The sequence below is a fragment of the Martes martes genome, assembly GCF_963455335.1.
Source record: "Martes martes genome assembly, chromosome: 14".
NCBI classification, from domain to species: domain Eukaryota; kingdom Metazoa; phylum Chordata; class Mammalia; order Carnivora; family Mustelidae; genus Martes; species Martes martes.
Genome location: NC_137902.1, coordinates 70,074,557 through 70,097,177, shown reverse-complemented (window position 1 = coordinate 70,097,177; position 22,621 = coordinate 70,074,557). Strand labels below are relative to the sequence as shown.

The 22,621-nt window shown below is 37.9% G+C and overlaps 1 protein-coding gene across 5 annotated transcripts in view; it reads right to left on the bottom strand.

The window, feature by feature from the left end:
- PCDH15 (protocadherin related 15) overlaps nt 1-22,621 on the bottom strand; it is a gene marked incomplete at both ends in the record, with an annotated part of 820,110 nt that overhangs the window by 330,169 nt on the left and 467,320 nt on the right. For all 5 annotated transcript variants that reach the window (XM_080823084.1, XM_080823082.1, XM_080823083.1 and 2 more), the window contains one exon: nt 6,746-6,939. In XM_080823084.1, coding sequence (XP_080679210.1) covers nt 6,746-6,939 — 194 coding nt within the window. The remainder of the gene's footprint in view (nt 1-6,745; nt 6,940-22,621) is intronic.

Sequence of the window (22,621 nt, the reverse complement as noted above, 5' to 3'; positions counted from 1 at the left end):
CATCTTTTTTTTTTTTTTTTTAAGATTTTATTTATTTATTTGACATAGAAATCACAAGTAGGCAGAGCAGTAGGCAGGGAGAGAGGGGGAATCAGGCTTCCTGCTGAGCAGAGAGCCCAATGCAGGGCTTGATCCCAGGACCCTGAGATCATGACCTGAGCCGAAGGCAGAGGTTTAACCAACTGAGCCACCCAGGTGCCCCTGTAGGCAACATCTTATTGAGAAAATCAGTGTTACAACTTGCAAATAGGAACTGAATGAGAAGTGGATTATAAAATATCACTCATTAAATTATAAAATAGTTAAGTCATCAGTCATAATATGCAAGTATATATAGATTTTATTGGATCTATAGGGCTATCCTCAATGAAAATAAAAAGTCATGAAATAAATTGGTGACTATTAAGGGACCTTAATATAAGTTTAAATGGTAAAAACAAAAGGTGCCTTAATTCTTAAAATTAACATTATTAGTACTGATATTATGCAATTGCAGTATTTTTATTTTTTTTTCTTCTCCAGAATAATCACAACAAAACATCATGGCTATGGCACAGAGTGGAAGATCAAGTCTAGAATCCCATAGTCCTAGTTCAGGTGAAGGTTCTGCAACTTGTTTATGAGGTGGGAGGGAGTGTTGGCAAGGGGGCACTTAGCCAAGTCAATTATCATCTTTCAGCCTCAGATTTCTGGTCTGCAAAAATAGAGTAATGCAAAAGCCACAGTGTTGTTCAGATTAGAAATTATGAATAGAGAGTAGCTGGCATGATGTCTACTGCATGCTAATTAAAGAGCATCAATTGTCTTTAATTTCTCTTCAGAAAAAGCCAGTATGAATAAGGTATTCTTTAAATTCATTCAAACTTTGGTTCTTACTTTAGGTCAGATATATAAAAATATAAAATATAAAAGTATATATATATTATATAAAATATAATATATATATAATTAAAATATAAAAATATAAAATTATTCCACATTTTTCTCAAGGAACAGCCCTTAACTATTCTCTCACATTCAGATATACACATCTATTTGCCTTTTGGGTATATAACAGTGGCCAAATCCAACTGAATGTGCCCAAAATTCAGCTCATTTCCTTCATCTAAACCATGCACGCCAAGTTGACATCACCACCCTGTCACCTTCGACAAAAAAGTGGGAGATAGTTTTTCTGACCATTCCATCTCTCCACTTTCCCGACATGCCTAGTTCAAGCCCTGGATTTTTCCAGTGGTGGAGCCCTATGTCATCTCCTTGCCTCTAGAGGCATCCCCCTCAAATTCATCTCCCACAAGGATGCCAGAAGGATTTTCCAGAAACTAAACTCAGAAACTCTCACTCAACTTCTAATTTAATGTCCTCATGAATACCCTTTACATACTGAATAATAAGTCCGAACTTCTTAAAAAAACAAATTAAATTTTTCATGAAATAACCTTTAACTCTCCTGTCCCTTCTCAAATCGGTTTATGTACCGGTAACACTGACTAGACTGGTAATTACCCATAATGACCAAGCTCTTGCAGAGCTCCCAGGTTGTGTAAATAATGCGACTTACTTTTCTCACCTGGTCAAACTTGACCCATTCTCCAAAACTCATCTGCTTGGGAGGCCTTCTAAGTACTCCCTCATTATAACAAGTGCCCTCTTTGATGCCCCAGAGAGCGGAGAAATTAGCTCAATCACACACTTACCACGCTGAACTGAATTTAATTATTTATAAAGTCCTACTTTCCACTCTTTACTATAATTTTTTTGGCCTGCACATGACGACACTCTGTTTATCTTTGTATTTCCATGACACAATAAGTGGTGGTTGCATAATGGATGGTTGGTTGGGCGGAATAGAAAATCTTACTATCATAGACACTTTTTTTTTCCTGATTTATTAGTGACAAAATTAGAACTGGTGTATACTTATGAAAGAAGATAGAACAATTTCCAATGTGCCTTTTCATTTCGGGGGCTCTTTAAAGTTACTTGAGTTTTGTATTATACTGTCTCGTTTTCTAATTCATCTGTTTAAGAAACAAAAAAAAAAGATGTTTGTTAAGAACTTAGGAAAACAATAAAAATGGATGACTTTTTAAGCATCTAGAGCATTCCAGGAATTGTTTGGGATTCTGTAGACACAAGAGACAACGAAAGCACAGTAATTCTTGCCCTTGTGAACTCAAATTCCAGTGGGGAGGAGGCGAGGCTGACCATCAACTTCATACCCTAACTGAAGGTACATAATAACCCGTCCCAGGATGGTAAGTGCAGGGGATAAAAAGGGGCCTTAAGTATGGAAAGGTTGTTGCAGCTGTAAATACTTTGTCTGAAAAGACTTGGCAAAGAAAGTGATGGCTGGGTAGGGGCAGAAGGACTGGAGTCCACGGACAAATGGAAATAGGAGCCATCCAGGCTGAGCGGGGAAGGTCACATTCGAAGGTCAGAAGGCAGCTGCCAGCCTCAGGGATGAGTGGGGGTGGTGTGAGGGCTGGAGTGGAGAAGCAAGGTGGAGCAGGAGGTGATGTTCTACAAAGGAGGTGACACTAGGGAGTGTCCTCTGGCTGGTGGCCGCTGGCAATGTGTGCTGGGGTCCCTGGCCTTTTTAATGATTTTGTCTTTTACTTTGGGTCAGATGTGAGACCCCAAGAAGAGCCTGAGTAAAAAGAAAGTGTGTCTCCTGTGTTACTAGAATCTCTCAGGCCCCTGAACAGAGAAGGGATGGAAGGGGCAATGGCAGAAGTTTCAGAAGACGTTTCAACAGATGGGACCAGAGAGAAGCTTGATGCAGGCTGGGATGTCAGTAACAAGAGCAGGGGATTGTCCATTCCTATGTGTTCTCAGGGTAGATCTTAGAGGTGCTGCTCAAAGTCGCATTTGAGTTTGAGAGAAAGGAACACACTACGGATGGATCCAGGGATGTTTAGCCAAAGCAGCTGCAAGACTGGCCAGAAGATACCAAGTGACAGGTGCTGCTGAAGGGATGCTGGACTGTAGGGAACTAGGTCCCCCTGGAGGGACCTGCGGAAGTGGGAAGTGACATTGGGAGATGAAGTCAGAGGTTAGGCTAGAAGACAAAATAATGGGGAAGGGACCACCATCTGTAGATGGAGGGACAGACAGGATGAGATGCAGGAAGGAAAAGGAGAGACAGTCCACCAATACCCGTGAGGAGCAAGAAGTCCCCCTACGACTGATCCATGATCGAAGATAAGAGAGATGCCAAGTGTGGCATGGGGGTGTGGAGTGTGCTCTGGAGGGTGGCTCAACCGGGAATGACCCCTCTCACTGGCTGTGTTCCAGTACTCCTGATCACTTTCTTGGCCCTCATAGAGCTTTAGGTAATGGCTCTCCAAAACTTTCTCTATTGCCTCCATAAGGTTCATCTCTTTAAAATTTCTTACTTTTTGGAATCAGTTTTGATAAACTATATCTTCTGGAAAAATTATCCATTTCACTCATGTTTTCAAATTTTGCATATATTAAAAACAAAGGTGTCTCTTAGGATTCTTTCCATTTCCTCTGTTTCTGTAGCATTTCCTTCTTAGAATTTATTATTTTGCTTTCTCTCTTTTTAAAAACAGATTTATTTATTTATCTTACAGAGAGAGAAAGAGAGCCTGGGTGGAGAGGAGAAAAGGGGAATGGGAGAGAGAGAGTCTCAAGCAGATACCCTGCTGAGCACAGAGCCTAACATGGGACTTGATCTCAGGACCCTGAGATCGTGACCTGAATTGAAACCAAGAGTCAGAGACTTAATCGACTATACCACCCAGATTCTCCTCTCCCTTTTTTGATTAAATGAAGTGGTAGTTTGTCCATTTGATTATATTTTTATTTTTTTATCTCCTTTTTCAGAGAACAAAATTTTGATTTATTCACTGGTTTTAGAGATGTTTACTCCAGATTCACACTTGCTATTAAAATGGTTAATTCTTTCTTGCCTTTTTTGTGGTTTTTCTTTCTTTTAATGAGGTATCAGAACAGCTGCATGGCATCTTCATAAGAATTTCTCAAAAAGAGAAGAATAGACTAATTTCACTAAATAGGAACAAACATAATCTAGCATTTTAATTCAAGAATAAAACATCACGGCCTAGTGGGATTCATAGTAAGAATGCAAAATAGATTAATTTAGGAATTGTATCAAGATCAATCATTATATGATCAGCTCAAGAACGAAAGTCATTACTGTCTTCATAGATGATGGGTATATATTTTCTTATTTTAGAAAGCCAATAAAATGGGAATAAACACTTTCTCAACATAATTTTAAAAAATTAAAACCATAAACCAGTATAATGGGAAAATCTGGGAGACATTCTTACTTGAGTTAAAAACAAGTCAAGCAGGGATGCTTGGGTGGTTCAGTCAGATAAGAGGTCAACTCTTGGTTTTGACTTAGGTCGTGATCTCAGGGTGGTGGGATCTAGCTCCATAGCAGGCTCCATACCTAGTAGGGAATCTGCTTGAGATCCTCCTTCTCCCTCCATCTCTACCCTACCCTACTGCTCTTTCTCATTCAAATAAATAAATAAATAAATCTTAAAAAAAAAAAAAAAGCAAGCACTTTTATTGAAACCATTAGCCAATGAACTTAAAGGAAAGAAAATGGAAAGAAGGATATAAAATTTTCACTATTTATAAAATACATTCCTGGATGACACTGAAGAACTGATAGGAAAACTTTTACAAAAATATAAAAGAATTAAATAAGAAAGTGGGTTAAAATTAATAAAAAGAGATTAATAACTTTCACATATATAAATATTAACCAGAGAGATGAATAAAGAGAAAAGAGTCTATGTACAATAATAGCAAAAGATACGGAAACAGATCAACAAAGAAATGCACAGGACTCTTATAAAGAAAATACTAAAAAAATAAAAATTACTATAGGACACACAAGAAAGTATGGGCGAATAGAGAGAAAGTTCTTGGATAGAAAGATTCAACATCAGAAACATATAATTTAATCATAAGTAATTAATTTATGAATTTAAAGTGTTCCTAATAAAAATATGGTTAATAAATCCACAGAACTATCTCATTTGTAGTCAAAAATTTCCATAAAGAGCAACCAAGTTACTTTTAGAGAAAAGCATCATTGACGTAAGTTAGCACCACCATATTATGAAGCACCGTTTAAAACATTAAAAATTAAAATTGTGACAATAGTTCATGAAAAGTGGGGTGAACTAATGGGATAGAAGAGAGAGTTTCTAATCAAACTTCCATAAATGAGAAAGTATATGATTATAATTAATGTAAGGTCTCAAATCAGTGAGATAAAGATAGACTATCTAGCATATTGTGTGGGAAAAATTACAGAGTAGCATAAAAAAAAATTATTGCTAATTGATACCTCCTCCTGCATCCTAGGATAAATCCCAAATGCAACAAAGATTTAAACACACAGCATGAACCTATAAAATCATTAAGAGTAAATATAAGATAATTATAGCCTGGGCTTGACATATCAGTCAAAAGGTGGGTAGAGACTATGAACACAGACTTTACAGGAAAAGTAACAGAACTGGCTCAAAAGCAGAGGAAACAAACTTGCTCAAAAGCAAATGAATAAAAAAATAGATGCTTTTTTTTTTTTTTTTTTACCTATCAGATTGGCAAAAATCCACATGTTTGATATGACACACAGCTGGAGAGACTAGAACTACCCACTCTCAGACTTGACAGTTGGAACTGTAAATTGTTATGAGCCCTGCGGAATACAATTTGGCAGTTGTCGCTGAAACTTACAATTGCATATGCCCTTTGGTAAATGAGAATTTACTGTATTGACATATTTTGCACATATCCAAAAGGATGCTTGTTCAGTGTTATTTATTCCTTCATTGTCAGTAAAAGAGCGACCGGAATTTGAAAGTCCATCGACAGTGGGTTTCTTACACAGTATAACACACGTATGAAAGAATATTATGTAGCTGGGAAAAGAGTTTTGAAGAAATAATTCAGTATTCATGTTGGAAGAACCCCAGAGTGTGTTGTAAGGGGACAAACCCAACCAGTGCAGGAATTCATTCGTATTTTCTTTAAACGTATACTGAAAATCAGGAAACAAGCAGGAAATTAATAAAAAGGGTAGCTCAGGTGGGACACTAAATAAACGCAGTTGTAACAGTTAGAAGTCTTTTGTTTTCTACTCTCCTTCACCCTCATGTAGCTATATATTTGAAGTTGTATACGTGGGATACCTATAGATATATTTTACAGGTAAATTATCAATTCTTTAATAAATCTTATGGATAGAATAGAGAATTTTTTTTGTATATATGTGTGTATGCATATATACTTTGTATATACAAAGAGAGGATATATATATGTACTTATGTATACATTTGAATTACCTGGACATTGGGAGGTGGCTTCAAACACAAGATATTTCAGGTCACTGCTATGTCTGTGACCTCTCACTGTCAACAACCTTGCTTTTCACCAATCAGTTGGCTACCTGCTTCTGCTATCTCCCAGTTCCCCCCTACGAACAGAGATCTGTATCCCTCACTTCTGTGAAATCAGAGTTACTTATTTTGTGGTTTAATCTTTATTGTCCTTTCCCTACAACTTAAACCAAGAAAGAACGTACAGTTCCTTAGAATCTGGCCCCTAGAATTTTCTGGTCTAATTTAGACGTGTACAAAATAAAAGAACATTTGCTGCACTTCCTCAGTGTACAGGGCACGGTTAACTGGGAGCGCGGAGAAGCCGCAGTGACTGCATGCTGCCTTACCTTCTCTCCGCAGGAGGCGCATTATCCGCGGCCTGGACCGTGAGGGCATAGGTGCGCCCCACCCTCAGTGCCACCCCCGGGGCGATGGTGATGAGCCCTGTGGTGTGGTTGATGACGAAGTCTCCCTGAGCGCCCACCAGGATTTCATACGTAATCTCCCCGTTGGACCCTTCGTCTGCGTCCACGGCTGTGAGCTGGAACAGAAAACCACATCGTCAATCCTCCTGGGCCTCAGCTTTCTACCCCAGTGCCCCTGCTTCCAAAGACAAAATAGAGGTGAAGAAAGATCTCTGCACATTCTCTCTTCTCTTGAAGCGTGGTTACAGGTGCTCTGATTCAGAAGAAATCCCAGCAGGAAGGATTTTTTCCCCTTTTCTTATGAAAGTGATAAAATTTTGGATCTTGAAGACTGTCTTTATTTTAATTTACTAAAGGAAAGAAGAGGAAAGCTCTAAAAGCAAATTGAATATCACTATGGGAAAGTTAATTTTTTCCCCTCTACCTTACCCTTCTGTTCTGGACACATAAACACTTATTACTGCCTACCGAGACTGGAGAAAATTTAGTGGGTGAAGTCTGTCTTTATTACTGTCATCCTTCCTTCTGCTCTTGTCTTTTACATCCATAATGTTTTCCTTTGGTCTCTCAGAGAGTCTCTTGTCCTTGTATCCTTTTAATTTCTGCTTAGCTTTAGGAAAAAAGATCTTTATGATCTTGTTCACACTGACTTATAAAAGACAGAAAGGGCCTAGGGTTTTGCCTTTCCAAAATCAAAAAATGCATCTCCAGTTGTAGGATATCTTACTAAAAAATTAGACTGTGAAGCATAAGAAATACATATACATGCATACACATATACATACGTATATATATGTATATATATATATATTTTTTTTTTTTGAGAAAAGGGAACGAATTCAGAGGCCCTTGATAATACCACATGAACTTTCTTAAGGCTAATTTGCAGGTCTTTATAGTCCTTTTGAAGCAACTTGTATCCAATAGCTAAAACTATATTGGGTCATTATATGTGAAAACAGAATGACCATTATTAATTCAATAAAGCAAAATTAAGGTAAGAATGATTTAATGAGTTAAATAAAGTTCCTTAACTGGCTGATAAATATAAATTTATCCCTGGGGGAAGTAGATACTAGTGGGAAATCTTATAATATGCATTTTGCAGACATTCACAGAATTTTCTTTCTTTTTTTTAAAGGATTTCATTGGGGGGGTGGTGCCTGGGTGGCTCAGTGGGTTAAAACCTCTGCCTTCAGCTCAGGTCATGGTCTCAGGGTCCTGGGATCGAGCCCTTCATTGGGCTCTCTGCTCAGCGGGGAGCCCGCTTCCTCCTCTCTACCTGCCTCTCTGCCTACTTGTGATCTCTCTCTGTCAAATAAATAAATAAAATCTTTTAAAAAAAAATAAAGGATTTCATTTATTTATTTATTTGAGAGAGATTGACAGAGAGAGAGAGAGGGAAAGCGGGAACACATAAGTAGGGGGCGGGGGAGAGGGAGGGGGATAAGCAGACTCCCTGCTGAGCAGGGAACCTGATGCCGAACTCAATCCAAGGACCCTGGGATCATGACCTGAGCCAAAGGCAGACACAACCTACTGAGCCACCCACACGCCCCCATACATTCACAGAATTTTCTATTTTCCTCATTCCAAAAGTGATAGATGCAGATAAGAAAGGTGGCCTCATGTACGTTTACACATAAGGGGAAAACAATTAAAAGTTTCCCATTGAAGAACTAAAATATATAAATTTAATAAGTAAACCTACAGAAAAATGTTTTCTTATTTACTAACATTTTCATATGTATTTCTAACCCCTCAATTTCATTTCTATAAAGTAACAGTTCTTTATCATTAATGGATGCCGTTGGGTGGCCCCTGGATACTCTTGGCGCACCTTCTTAGATCAAAGGCAAGTATGCACATTTACCTTGAAACTTGAATTCAATTTCAAGAGCGCCATGTTAATTAGTGGCCCATTCAGATGCTCATGCTCACCATCCTGAGAAAATGTAAACAAAGTGCCTTACAGACACCATCACCTTTAAGGGGATATACTGTGCACACTGTTTCTATGTTTAGCATCAATTGCATTCAGAATAATAATGTGCAGAGAAATAGTAGCTACAAAAATAATTGAGAGGAAAGAAGGAAATTTGAGAGATTGGCATTCAGTTAGCTGAGATTAGGTATTTGCGAATACACATCGACAGATGTGGTTGCCAGAAGGAAATGCATTTCATAAAATGATTCTGGGACTTATAGGAGGATGACAGAATGGTCCTAAAGGCAAAGGAGAAGGAAACTATTTGCAGAAACAGAACCAAGGAATGATGTCTATTTATGGAGAACGAGTCAAGACAGAGCAACCCAATTCTCTTTTGCATGTGGGCAAAATTAGAAAATTGAGAGCAGGGTAGCAGAGGAGATATCAATTTTGATTATAGTAAATCACTTAACATAATGTCTCAGGAAATCTTAATTAAAATTTAGCTCAAATTGGATTCAATATTAACATTCTTCCTGGGACTTAAATTGGCTAAAGGAATTTAATGATAAATGGCAATGCATCAAGTTGAGAACTGTTGGGGAACATGCTTTGGGGATGTAGGTATTATGGCTGGCCTTATTTAACATTTTCATGAATGATATTGGAAGGGAGGATAAGCCGGATAATAATTAAATTGAGGAAGGCACCCATCTGGGATGCGCTATAAATACCAGAGAGCACTGCAAAGCACAGGTGAGAAAAACAGTCCCTGGTCTGCACAGGCAGCCAACTTCAGATGAGCTAATATACTCAGGAACACCACTAGCTCCACAGAAACCAACAGCAGGTAAAGAGTTTAACAAATAAGCCAAAAATCAGTTCCTCGCTTATGTGATTTTAAATAGCTTTGCATTATTTTGCAGTCTTAGCACTAAATTGGGACACAGCGGGCAGAAAATCAACATAACTGAGTCCCTACATGTACAAACAAAACTATGGTGAAGAAATTATTGGTGGTCAAAGATTCGAAAAGGGAACAGAGACATCGGCTGGATATCCAGAAAAAATGGTAATGTCCCATGTGAGAGACTTGGAAACTAAACTCTGGTGGGGATTTCATAGTTGGGACCAATGACTGTGACCAATGATGTCTGAGATGAAGGCATGTGAAATTGTTCCCAAAGCACAGGGAATGTCCACCTCCTGAATCAAGGAGGACAAAGGAGAACTTGGTGTTCATGGAAAGGCCCGTGTGTTGTCTACAATTTACTAGACAGTAGAAAAAAACCTACGATTTGTAATCGTTTTCCTGAAGTGTTATGATACATAAATGGTAAGACACTCTAAGCCATGCATTTGTATATATTTTCTGCCGTATACTACAGTCCTCTTCACGGAATTTAATCTCACCCTCCCACAATTCCTTCCTCTCACCATTCCCATATGAACATGTTCCAGACATTCTCAGCAACCCCTTGCTCCCACAATAAATAAAAACAAAAATGAATAAATAAATATGACACGTCTAGATCTGGCTATGGCTTATTTCTCTCCTCAATCTTTTTCCTGTGCCTGAGAAATTGAAAAACAAAGGCTTTCCGTAAAAGGACAAATGTAAAGAAGGTTGGATCATAAATGGAAAAATAAATAAACAAACAAACAAAACAAAACACCTAGATTGGAGTCTCATAAATGAAGCAAGGATTCAATAAAAGGCATAGTTCATACAGAAAGACTCATCATATTTAAACTATAACCAACTGTTCACGTGGTATTTATATATGAATGACTGCTAAGTTGACCATGACTAAGCATGTCAACCCACAGGTATCCTGAGCTTGGCTTCTAGTAAGAGCCTCTCGTTTTCCTCTGAGAGATGCTTATCCCCTTCACAGCTGGTCTTAGCTCCAACAATGGGAGTGAGATTCAGGTCTGGACTCTTTGGTTTAAGAACTGGCAAGTTATCCAAGTTGGTATAGTCAGGGTGACTCTTATGAGCATGGGAAAGAGTGGCTCTTAATTACCTGAGGATCTAGACAAGTCAATTTCTATCTGACATTTGCTCATCTTATGTCTGCATTGGGTCTTTCCAGGACTGAGGACCATGAGAAGAAGACAGTGCCAGGAAAGGGGAGAATATCATCGATGATACTGTTTCCATGTATGCTGGAGACAAATTCATCACCGACCTTTTCTGATATATGAACCAAAAATAAGCTGTTTTTTTTTAAAGCTAGTTTAATTTGAAATTATGTCTCTTTAATATTAGAATCCCAAATATTATAGGGAAAGAGTTATGATTAATGAATTATGATTAATGAATCTCCTTGTCTTGCTTTATGACTATTTATTTTTCTAGAGGTCCTGTATTTTGAGGCTTTGGTATGTGGTACCACATGGTCATTAATACATGAAATCATCCTTGATTCAGTGTATGGTTTTTCATTACAATGGTCAAAGATCATGTTATGGAAGTGGTAAAGAAACCCTTGTTTAGAAATCATGATTAGCTGCTTAACAAGTAATAAAAAATATATACACAGTTAAATAACAAGTATATATATTTCCCTATAATAAAGTAGTTCTTATTTAAACAAAGCAATTTTCTAAATTAATAAATTAAGTTTAAAATATATATATTTCTTAGACTATCTTTCTCAATCTCTCTATTATGCATGTTAACTATTCAAACTAGGCAGACAAAAAAATAGAGCCACATGTATAAGTTTGGTGATATTTAGTACAAACTAATGTCATGAATACTCATGTTTAGGTCTTTTTATTTTATGTTTAGGTCTTTTTAAAATGAAGTTCAATTTGCAAACTGAGCTCTGGATTGATGACATGTGAATATATGTAAATCTGAGTTTAGAAAAATCTGGAAAATTCAGTATCCTTTCCACAAGAGTTACACAAGTGAGCCAACTAAGACCACTTGCTGATAATCATAATAACAGAATTAATTTCTAAACTTGGTTAGGGAAAATAATAATCTGGAGAAAAACATTCATTTCTAAATAATTAGTGAAAGCCTCCCGTGGTCCCTGGGATGGTCCTAGGACCTGGGGGTTAAGTTCAAGTTGGTAAATAAAAAGTGGGCTCCTTTTCTTCTCCTCTCCTCTTCTTCTTCCTTGCCCATGTTCTTCTTCCTCTTCTTCTTCTTCTTCTTCTTCTTTTTTTTTTTTTTGGAATGTGCCATTGGAGGAGGAATATTATTAATAACAAGGAAATCTATACCGACATGATGTGGCAGGCACTACTGAAAATGAACATAAGCAACAATGAGAGACCTCTGGTCGGGGTGTCTGGGTGGTTCAGTTAAGGTTAAGAATCTGCCGTCCGTTCTGGTCATGATCCCAGGGTCCTGGGATCGAATCTTACATCAGGCTCCTTGCTCAGAGGGAGCCTGCTTCTCCCTCTCCCTCTGCTGCTCCCCTGCTAGTGCTTTCTTTTTCTCTGTCAAATAAAGTCTTAAAAAAAGAAAAAAAAAGTCCCCTGGTTTAGGTCACACTCAAGCTGGGAGTGAAAGATAGGTGGCAGGTCAAAGACAATGGATTACACACAGTTAATGGAGAAGGGAAGGGCATGTGTGAGGACCCTGAGGACAGGGGAAAGGAAAAGGCTCTTGGGGATGCAGAATGTGACAGTCTGGAGAGAGTAGCACAGGAAGTTGAGCGACAAGCAGAGACATCATGAAGGGCTTCCAGGACTATGACAATGCCTTTGAGGCTCAGCATGCAACAACTGAATGCTGAATTTATTGGTATTTGGTATTTTTATGGCTAGTAGTCTCTGCACTCTTTTTTTCTCCTTTTATTTTTGAGCAGGAAATGCTAGAGAGAGTGCCATAATTTTAGCTAAGAAGGTTTCAGAAAATAGTGAATTCATTTAACGGTTCTTATTTATAATAAAATTACAATAGAACTGTGCTTGTCTCCAAAAAATGGATTGAAATATTTCACACCTGACTTAGATAGCAAAATACATTTGAAGAAAGGGAAGTTTTGGTCCACAGCATAAACCTCAATCGAATAATGGAGAATGAGCCTCACTGCTTCCAATGCCACACACAGGTGACCAGCTAGACCACAGCCTTTCACTACATCATGATACAAAGTGTTTTGTTCTAGAAACCTCAGCATCTGAATATTTGTTTCAATCTGCTTTCTATTATGAAGGAGATCTTCTATTAACAGGTGTTTCTTTGTATTCTAAGTTCACCTAGAGGGTAGAAAGGGTGAACAACGTGCTGTGTTTATGATTCCTCAGGAAGGATCACTGAGAAGACACTCTGCACATTCCAGAACTTTTCAAGAATAGTGTCTGAGGCTTGCTTATTTTGATTTTTAGCTAAGGCAGGAAAGCCTGCGTTGTGCTTTCAGACATTCACTTCTTTTCCTAGTACGTCATGCCAACTCCTTTCATTTTGTATTTTGCATTTTATGTAGTTTTTTTTTTTTTTCTGTTTCTTTCTCAGTCTATTTGTGAAAATATCAGAAGCACAGTTCTTGAAGCCTTGTGCAGTAACTTGCAGGACTACTTTTTTGTTGAATGATTTTGCAATTCTCTTTAGACAGTACTTCCTTTGACGTTTTAATTCAACAGAACAAAGATTCAGTCCTAACATACCTATTGCCCTATAATTTTTATTAGACACAGAGAGGATGTTTAATATGAAATTTGGGGTCTTATAAAATGAGCACATTCACATAATAGTGATATAAAGACATGGAATTTTCCTTTGATAAAAATAAACTATAATCCATGACTTATAATTGATTCATGAAAATATTCACTTAAATTATTTCAGTAAAAAGAAAAAAAAATTATTCCTGTTAATACAGTGCCTTTATTTTATTTCATTCATTGGTTACCCTTCAATTTGTCATAGGAATCCCTATTTTCAAAATTCTTTCCCTTCTTTTATATTATACATGTGGCCTCTTCTCTACTCCTGACTGAAACCACGCTTTCAAAGTGGCAAAGAGGGGCACCAAGGAGATAAGACTTTAGGTTCTGGTGATATGAGGAGGTTGAATAATTCTTTTCCCAAAAAGTAAAAATCTAAGCAAAATGTGGGGCACCTGGAAGGCTCCATCAGTTGAGGACCAGACTTTTGATTACAACTCAGGGTAAGATTATTGGGGTCCTGAGATCCAGCCCAATGTCATTAACTCTGCACTCAGCATGGGGTCTGCTTGAGATTTTCTCTCTCCCTCTCTCTCTGCCCCTCCCCCAGCGCATGCTCTCTCTCTCCCCCCCCAAATAAAAAAAAATAATTAAAAAAAATCTAAGCAAAATGTTGAAAAACACTATTTAGGGCTCTAAGAATCCGCTGAAGTGGACAAGTTGAGAGAAATTATTCATTAAAAACTGTTGTTGCAGGAGGATAAGAAAAGTAGGAGTCAGTGGCCTTCTGGTGTGGATGTTACTTAGCCCCCCAAGTACACTGGACACACGTTAGAACAGTAGGGCTGGCCATGACAAGCAGGAGGCTTGCTTTAAGAGAGGTCAGGGTGAGTTTGGTGTGGCGTTAATAAAAGAATCAAGCACCGTGGGAACTGAATGAGGAACCATCTTGGCTCAGCCAATACAAGCTGTAAAGTTGTGGTCTCAGTTGCTGTAAGCCAACAAGCCAGAAATTCACCAGAAAAAGAAATAGAGGGCCTGAAAGAAGGGCTGGGTAGGCTCTCTGCACATCTCTGAAACTACTCGCAAACATAGAGGAGACCTGGAGAATGTCCAGGCTGACAGGAAATCCTGGGCCCTGCCTGAATTTCTGGGGCTCACCCCAACCTGTGTTCAGGTCAACAGGCAAAGGCAGCAAGAAGGCTTATGGGCTTAGGTGTTTATGCAAATCACTGGATGACATGAAGCCATACAGAAATGAAGAATCACAGCAAAAATCATGCACAGACATTAGGAACCACACACTTAAGAGAAATAGGTTCAGTGAATAAAGTCTAGGTATGTTATTTTAAAAAAAAGTCCTCAGAGTCAATACCAAAATCCAGAGGTACTACAGTATAGCATTAAAACAAACAGATAATTTTAAAATATAATTTTATAATTTTTAATATAATTAAAAAATAAATATAGAGACTGTCAAAGAAAAAAAAATCCTGATACTTGCTAAACTGGAAAGGAAAGTATTGTTTAGGGCCTTTGTGATAGGAGTCAGGACTAACACAATAGGGAGGAGAGGGGGGCTCAATTCAGCTCCTAGTGCAGTAAAGGCAGATGAGGATTTATAGCCAATGAGGAGAGTGGATGGAAAATTATTAGGAGAAGACATCAAGGGTGGGGGGCTTGTTAAACCAACTTAACAGGGTTTTCGCAGATGGCAGGTCAGGGTGATCAGCTATCAGGGTAGGTAATGAACAATTTTCAGCCAAATTGCTGAAAGACAAATAATATGTTGAGAGCAGCAAAAACACTCGTTTCATAAAAGGAAATGATGTATCATTCACAGCTGACTTCTTATTACAAGCAATAGAGGCCAGTAGAAATAGGAATGACATATTCTGAAGTACTGGGATATAAATGACCACCTATTGACCAGGGATAATATATCTGGTGAAACAGTCCTTCAAACTGAATGTGAAGACAGCCAATCACTTTACATAATACATCATATTATGTAAAGGACAGAGCCACATGATGATCTCATTAAACACAGAGAAAGCAGTTGATAAAACTGAATGTCTATTTATGGGGGAAAAAAAAAGAAAGAGATTCAACAAACTAGAAATAGAGGGAAACTTCTTTAACCTGAAAAACCATCTACAGAACCACCAACAGCTAGCATTATGCTTAACAGTGAGGACTGAGTGCTTCCATCAGATCAAGAACAGGAAAAGGATGCTCTCAGCACTTGTAGTTTACATTGTACTGGATTTTCAATACGGTGCAACAAAGTACATAAAAGAACAACAACAACAAAAGGCATCGTTGGTAAGATGAAGTAAAAGTGTACTTATTTGAAGAAGATATGATTTTCTATGTAGAAAATCCTAAGTAGTCTTTGAGAAACTATAAAAACTAGCTAGTGATTGCCAAGGTGAAACAAAATTTGTTGTATATTCCTATATTAGTGGTGAACAGTCCAAAAATAAAAATATTTCCATCCACAGCTTAAAAAATGACAAAATGACTAGGAATAAATTTAGCAAAATTAGGGCAAAATATACAAACCAAAACATACAGCATTGTTGAGATAAATCTAAAGGCATGTTGGAAAGACAGTCCATGTTCATGGATTGATGATGAAATACTGTTAAGATGGAAATTCTCCACAAATTATATGATTTGTAAATTCAATATATCTTCTACCAAGATCCTTATCAAGCTTTTTTAGTAGGATTTGTTGTTAATCCTAAAATTTATATGGAAATAAAAGGGACTTAGAATAGCCACAGACTTACACTATCTGATTTCAAAATATACAATCAATCTACAGTAATCAAGCCAATGCAGTTTTGGCGTAAAGTAAACTATACATGAAAGGAACAGAAGTCCAAAAATAACCTCTTCCATTTATGGCTAACTGACTTTCAACAAAGATACCAAGGTAATTCAATAGGGAAAATATAATTTCTACAATAAAAGCTGCTGAGACAATTACATATTTCTGTGAAAAGGTAAAAAAATAAAAATAGAAATTAGTTGAGACCTTTATCTTATAACATTTAAAGTGGATCACCCGTACAATGTAAAAGCTAAAACTATGAGTCTTGTAATAGATAATACAAGAGAACATCTTCATGAACTTAGGTTGGTAAAAGTTTCTTAAATATGACATCAAAAGCATTATACACAGAAAGAAAGAAATGATAAATTGAACTTTATCAAAATTCAAAGGTTTTGCTCTCCCAAAACCACTATTAAGAACATGATAAACAGGGGCACCTGGGTGGCTACAACAGTTAAACCTCTGCCTTCGACTCAGGTCATGATCTCAGGGTCCTGGGATCGAGCCCCACATTGGGCTCTCTGCTCAGTGGGGAGCCTGCTTTCCCCTCCCTCTCTGCCTGCCTCTCTGCCTACTTGTGATCTCTTTCTCTGTCAAATAAATAAATAAAATCTTTAAAAAAATATGATAAACAAAACACAGATTATGAGAAAATAACTGCTAATCATATGACTGATAACAGACTTGCATTTACAATTTACAAAGAGGAATTACAAGTCAATACTAAGAAGACAGACACTACAAATATAAAAAATGAGCAGAAGATTTGAATAGACCTTTTATCAAAGATGGAAAGATTGCTAATGAGCACATGAAAAGATCTCAAAATCACTAGTCTCTGGGGAAATGCCCATTAAAATCACAATGAAATATGGAGATACACTTGCTATAATGGGCTTGATAAATAAACTGACAATAGCACTCATCAGGGATGGTGTGGACAAGTAAAGCGTACAGACGTGTTAGAAAGGAGTTTGGTAGTTTCTTGAAAAGGTTAAGTACACACCTCTCATATGACTCAGCAATTCTACTCCTGGGTGTCTACAGATATACACAGTATCTGTCCATAGAAAGGCATACAGAGAATCCCTAGCTACATTATTAATGTTCTCCAGAAGTGGAAATAGTTCAAATGTCTATCAGTTAGTGAACAGATAAACAAAACATGCTGTTTTTATAAAATGAATACTATTGAGTAAGTCAAAGAAACATATAGGACTGAGTCACGCTATTGCTCAGATGGCTAAACACAGTTGTGCTACTTCTGCTGCTAAATACAGTAGTCCTGAGTCATGCTGAGTGAAAGAAGTCAGGCCAAAAGAAAAAGCAACATGTTCTACATTTCCAAATTTTCAAAATTTTTAGGAAAGGCCCATTTTAGGGACAAAAGGCAGAACTAGTTTCCTAGAGGAAAGGTTCCTAGTTCCATAAGGAACCATTCTGGATGAGGATGATGTTTGGACCTAGATTGTGGTAATTGTTACACAACTGTTACTAAAATAATCACTGAAATGTGCACGACGATATATGTGTATTAGGACATGTAAATTACACTAAGTAATGCTCTCAGGAATGACAAGAAAATTTCAGCCACATATAGGACCTTTATCCATTTTGCTTTTCTACTGTATTGATGGGATACCATTCAGGTTGACTAGAACCCTTGTCATTGTTCACTTGTTGTTTTGTGATTTGATCCATTTTTCTCTTTCCTTTCTCCCTTCCAATACACATTCCAAACTTTAGGTCTTCGCTGTATCTTATAAACAAGTTTTCTGTCTCTCTCTTTTAAATCTTTATGTCCTGCTCACTTCTCAGGTAATTGACCATCAACTCTGTGCTACTCTATGACACCTTTCCAAGCCTACTCCTTTAGGGATGTCTGGGTGGCTCAGTCAGTTCGGTGCCTGCTTTTGGCTTCGGTCATGATCCCAGGGTCCTGGGATCGAGGCCAACATTGGGGTCCCTGCTCTATGGGGAGTCGGCTTCTCCCTCTTCTTCTGCCCCTCCACTTGTGTATGCTCTCTCTCTCGATAAAAATCTAAAAAAAAAAAAAAAAAATACAAAGACAAAACAAAACCAAACCATTAAACCTACTCCTTCTCCCTAGAGATGGACAGAAGGGAAAGTTCTGGAAACCAAGGAAGCACACCAGCCTTATAGAAGAAAAGTGGAGTATAATCAGCAAATCCCACTTTTTTTTAAAAAAGATTTTATTTATTTGTCAGAGAGAGAGAGCACAAGTAGGCAGAGTGGCAGGCAGAAGAGGGAGAAGCAGGCTCCCCACTGAGCAAGGACTCCCCCACTCCAACCACATTGTGGGGCTCGATCCCAGGACCCTGGGATCATGACCTGAGCCAAAGGCAGATGGTTAACCAACTGAGCCACCCACGTGCCCCAGAAAAATCCCACTTTGGAAGCAAGAGTCTATGTTAAGAAAAGTCATAAAAGGGAAAAAAGGTGAAAATGTGGAATATTGAATGGGAATAAGATTTCAAGGAAGGATATTGTCTGTGAGAACACCTTCTGAGGGAAAATTTCAGAACAAGAGTATAACACTGTCAGTTGCTCCTCTCAGATGTGATATTGAATCATGGCTAAAGCTAGAGGAGGCCACTATCATTGGCTTTTGCAAGAAGCCAAGGTATAGTCAACCTGGGATCGCTTAGAAATGTAGTTCTCCCTGGTACCTTTGGGTAGGTTTAGACAGATTAGGGGGTCAATACTACGTTGCCTCCTGAGAGACAAATGCCCATTGCATTAAATATATGCCCAGAAGCTTGTGTCACTGAAAATTTCTTCATAAGGGATGGCATATGTTTTTTTTAATATAATTTTTTTAATTTTTTATACACATATAATGTATTTTTATCCCCAGGAGTACAAGTCTGTGAATCGCCAGGTTTACACACTTCACAGCACTCACCATAGCACATACCCTTCCCCATGTCCATAAACTCACCCCCCTCTCCCTCCCCCCCTCCCCCCAGCAAACCTCAGTTTGTTTTGTAAGATTCAGAGTCACTTATGGTTTGATTCCCTCACAATCCCATCTTGTTTCATTTATTCTTCTCCTACCCCCCTAACTGCCCATGTTGCATCTCCACTTCCTCATATCAGGGAGATCATATGATAGTTGTCTTTCTCCAACTGACTTATTTCACTAAGCATGATACCCTCTAGTTCCAACCACATTGTCGCAAATGGCAAGATTTCATTTATTTTGATGGCTGCATAGTATTCCATTGTGTATATATACCACCTCTTCTTTATCCATTCATCTGTTAATGGACATCTAGGTTCTTTCCATAGTTTGGCTATTGTGGACATTGCTGCTATAAACATTCAGGTGCACGTGCCCCTTTGGATCACTATGTTTGTATCTTTAGGGTAAATACCCAGTAGTGCAATTGCTGGGTCATAGGGTAGCTCTATTTTCAACTTTTTGAGGAGTGCTATTTTCCAGAGTGGTTGCACCAGCTTGCATTCCCACCAACAGCGTAGGAGGGTTCCCCTTTCTCCGCATCCTCGCCAGCATCTGTCATTTCCTGACTTGTTAATTTTAGCCATTCTGACTGGTGTGAGGGGATATCTCATTGTGGTTTTGATTTGTATTTCCCTGATAGCAAGTGATGTGGAGCACTTTTTCATGTGTCTGTTGGCCATCTGGATGTCTTCTTTGCAGAAATGTCTGTTCATGTCTTCTGCCCATTTCTTGATTGGATTATTTGTTCTTTGGGTGTTGAGTTTTCTAAGTTCTTTACAGATTTTGGACACTAGCCCTTTATCTGATATATCGTTTGCAAATATCTTCTCCCATTCTGTCAGTTGTCTTTTGGTTTTGTTGACTATTTCCTTTGCTGTGCAAAAGCTTTTGATCTTGATGAAATCCCAATAGTTCATTTTTGCCCTTGCTTCTGTTGCCTTTGGCGATGTTCCTGGGAAGACATTGCTGCAGCTGAGGTCGAAGAGGTTGCTGCCTGTGTTCTCCTCAAGGATTTTGATGGATTCCTTTCTCACATTGAGGTCCTTCATCCATTTTGAGTCTATTTTCATGTGTGGTGTAAGGAAATAGTCCGATTTCATTTTGCTGCATGTGGCTGTCCAATTTTCCCAACACCATTTATTGAAGAGGCTGTCTTTTTTCCATTGGACATTTTTTCCTGCTTTGTTGAAGATTAGTTGACCATAGAGTAGAGGGTCTATTTCTGGGCTCTCTATTCTGTTCCATTGATCTATGTATCTGTTTTTGTGCCAGTACCTTGCTGTCTTGATGATGACAGCTTTGTAATAGAGCTTGAGGTCCGGAATTGTGATGCCACCAACTTTGGCTTTCTTTTTCAATATTCCTCTGGCTATTCAAGGTCTTTTCTGGTTCCATACAAATTTCAGGATTATTTGTTCCATTTCTTTGAAAAAAATGGGTGGGATTTTGATAGGGATTACATTAAATGTGTAGATTGCTTTAGGTAGCATAGACATTTTCACAATATTTGTTCTTCCAATCCAGGAGCATGGAACATTTTTCCATTTCTTTGTGTCTTCCTCAATTTCTTTCATGAGTACTTTATAGTTTTCTGAGTATAGATTCCTAGCCTCTTTGGTTAGGTTTATTCCTAGGTATCTTATAGTTTTGGGTGCAATTGTAAATGGGATTGACTCCTCAATTTCTCTTTCTTCTGTCTTGTTGTTGTAGAGAAATGCAACTAATTTCTGTGCATTGATTTTATATCCTGACACTTTACTAAATTCCTGTACAAGTTCTAGCAGTTTTGGAATGGAGTCTTTTGGGTTTTCCACATATAGTATCATATCATCTGCGAAGAGTGATAGTTTGACTTCTTCTTTGCTGATTTGGATGCCTTTAATTTCTTTTTGTTGTCTGATTGATGAGGCTAGGACTTCTAGTACTATGTTGAACACCAGTGGTGAAAATGGACATCCCTGCCATATTCCTGACCTTAGCAGAAAAGCTTTCAGTTTTTCCCCATTGAGAATGATATTTGCAGTGGGTTTTTCATAGATGGCTTTGATAATATTGAGGCACGTGCCCTCTATCCCTACACTTTGAATAGTTTTGATCAGGAAGGGATGCTGTACTTTGTCAAATGCTTTTTCAGCATCTATTGAGAGGATCATATGGTTCTTGTTCTTTCTTTTATTAATGTGTTGTACACATTGATGGATTTGCGGATGTTGAACCAACCTTACAGCCCTGGAATAAATCCCACTTGGTCATGGTGAATAATCCTTTTAACGTACTATTGAATCCTACTGGCTAGTATTTTGGTGAGAATTTTCGCATCTGTGTTCATCAAGGATATTGGTCTATAATTCTCTTTTTTGATGGGATCCTTGTCTGGTTTTGGGATCAAGGTGATGCTGGCCTCATACAATGAGTTTGGAAGTTTTCCTTCCATTTCTATTTTTTGGAACACTTTCAGGAGAATAGGAATTAGTTCTTCTTTAAATGCTTGGTAGAATTCCCCTGGGAAGCCGTCTGGCCCTGGCTATTGTTTGTTTGGAGATTTTTGATGACTGTTTCAATCTCCTTACTGGTTATGGGTCTGTTCAGGCTTTCTATTTCTTCCTGGTTCAGTTGTTGTAGTTTATATGTCTCTAGGAATGCATCCATTTCTTCCAGATTGTCAAATTTGCTGGCGTAGAGTTGCTCATAGTATGTTCTTATAATTGTATTTCTTTGGTGTTAGTTGTGATCTCTCCTCTTTCATTCATGATTTTATTTATTTGGGTCCTTTATCTTTTCTTTTTGATAAGTCTGGCCAGGGGTTTATCAATCTTATTAATGCTTTCAAAAAACCAGCTCCTAGTTTCGTTGATTTGTTCTATTGTTTTGTTTTGTTTGTTTGTTTTTTTTTTTTTTGGTTTCTATTTCATTGATTTCTGCTCTGATCTTTATTATTTCTCTTCTTCTGCTGGGTTTAGGCTTTCTTTCTTGTTCTTTCTCCAGCTCCTTTAGGTAGGGTTAGGTAGTGTATTTGAGACCTTTCTTGTTTCTTGAGAAAGGCTTGTACCACTATATATTTTCCTCTCAGGACTGCCTTTGCTGTGTCCCACAGATTTTGAACCATTGTGTTTTCATTATCATTTGTTTCCATGAATTTTTTCAATTCTTCTTTAATTTCCTGGTTGACCCATTCATTCTTTAGAAGGATGCTGTTTAGTCTCCATGTATTTGCATTCTTTCCAAATTTCCTCTTGTTATTGAGTTCTAGCTTCAGAGCATTGTGGTCTGAAAATATGCAGGGAATGATCCCAATCTTTCGATACTGGTTGAGACCCGATTTATGACCCAGGATGTTATCTATTCTGGAGAATGTTCCATGCGCACTAGAGAAGAGTGTGTATTCTGTTGCTTTGGGATGAAATGTTC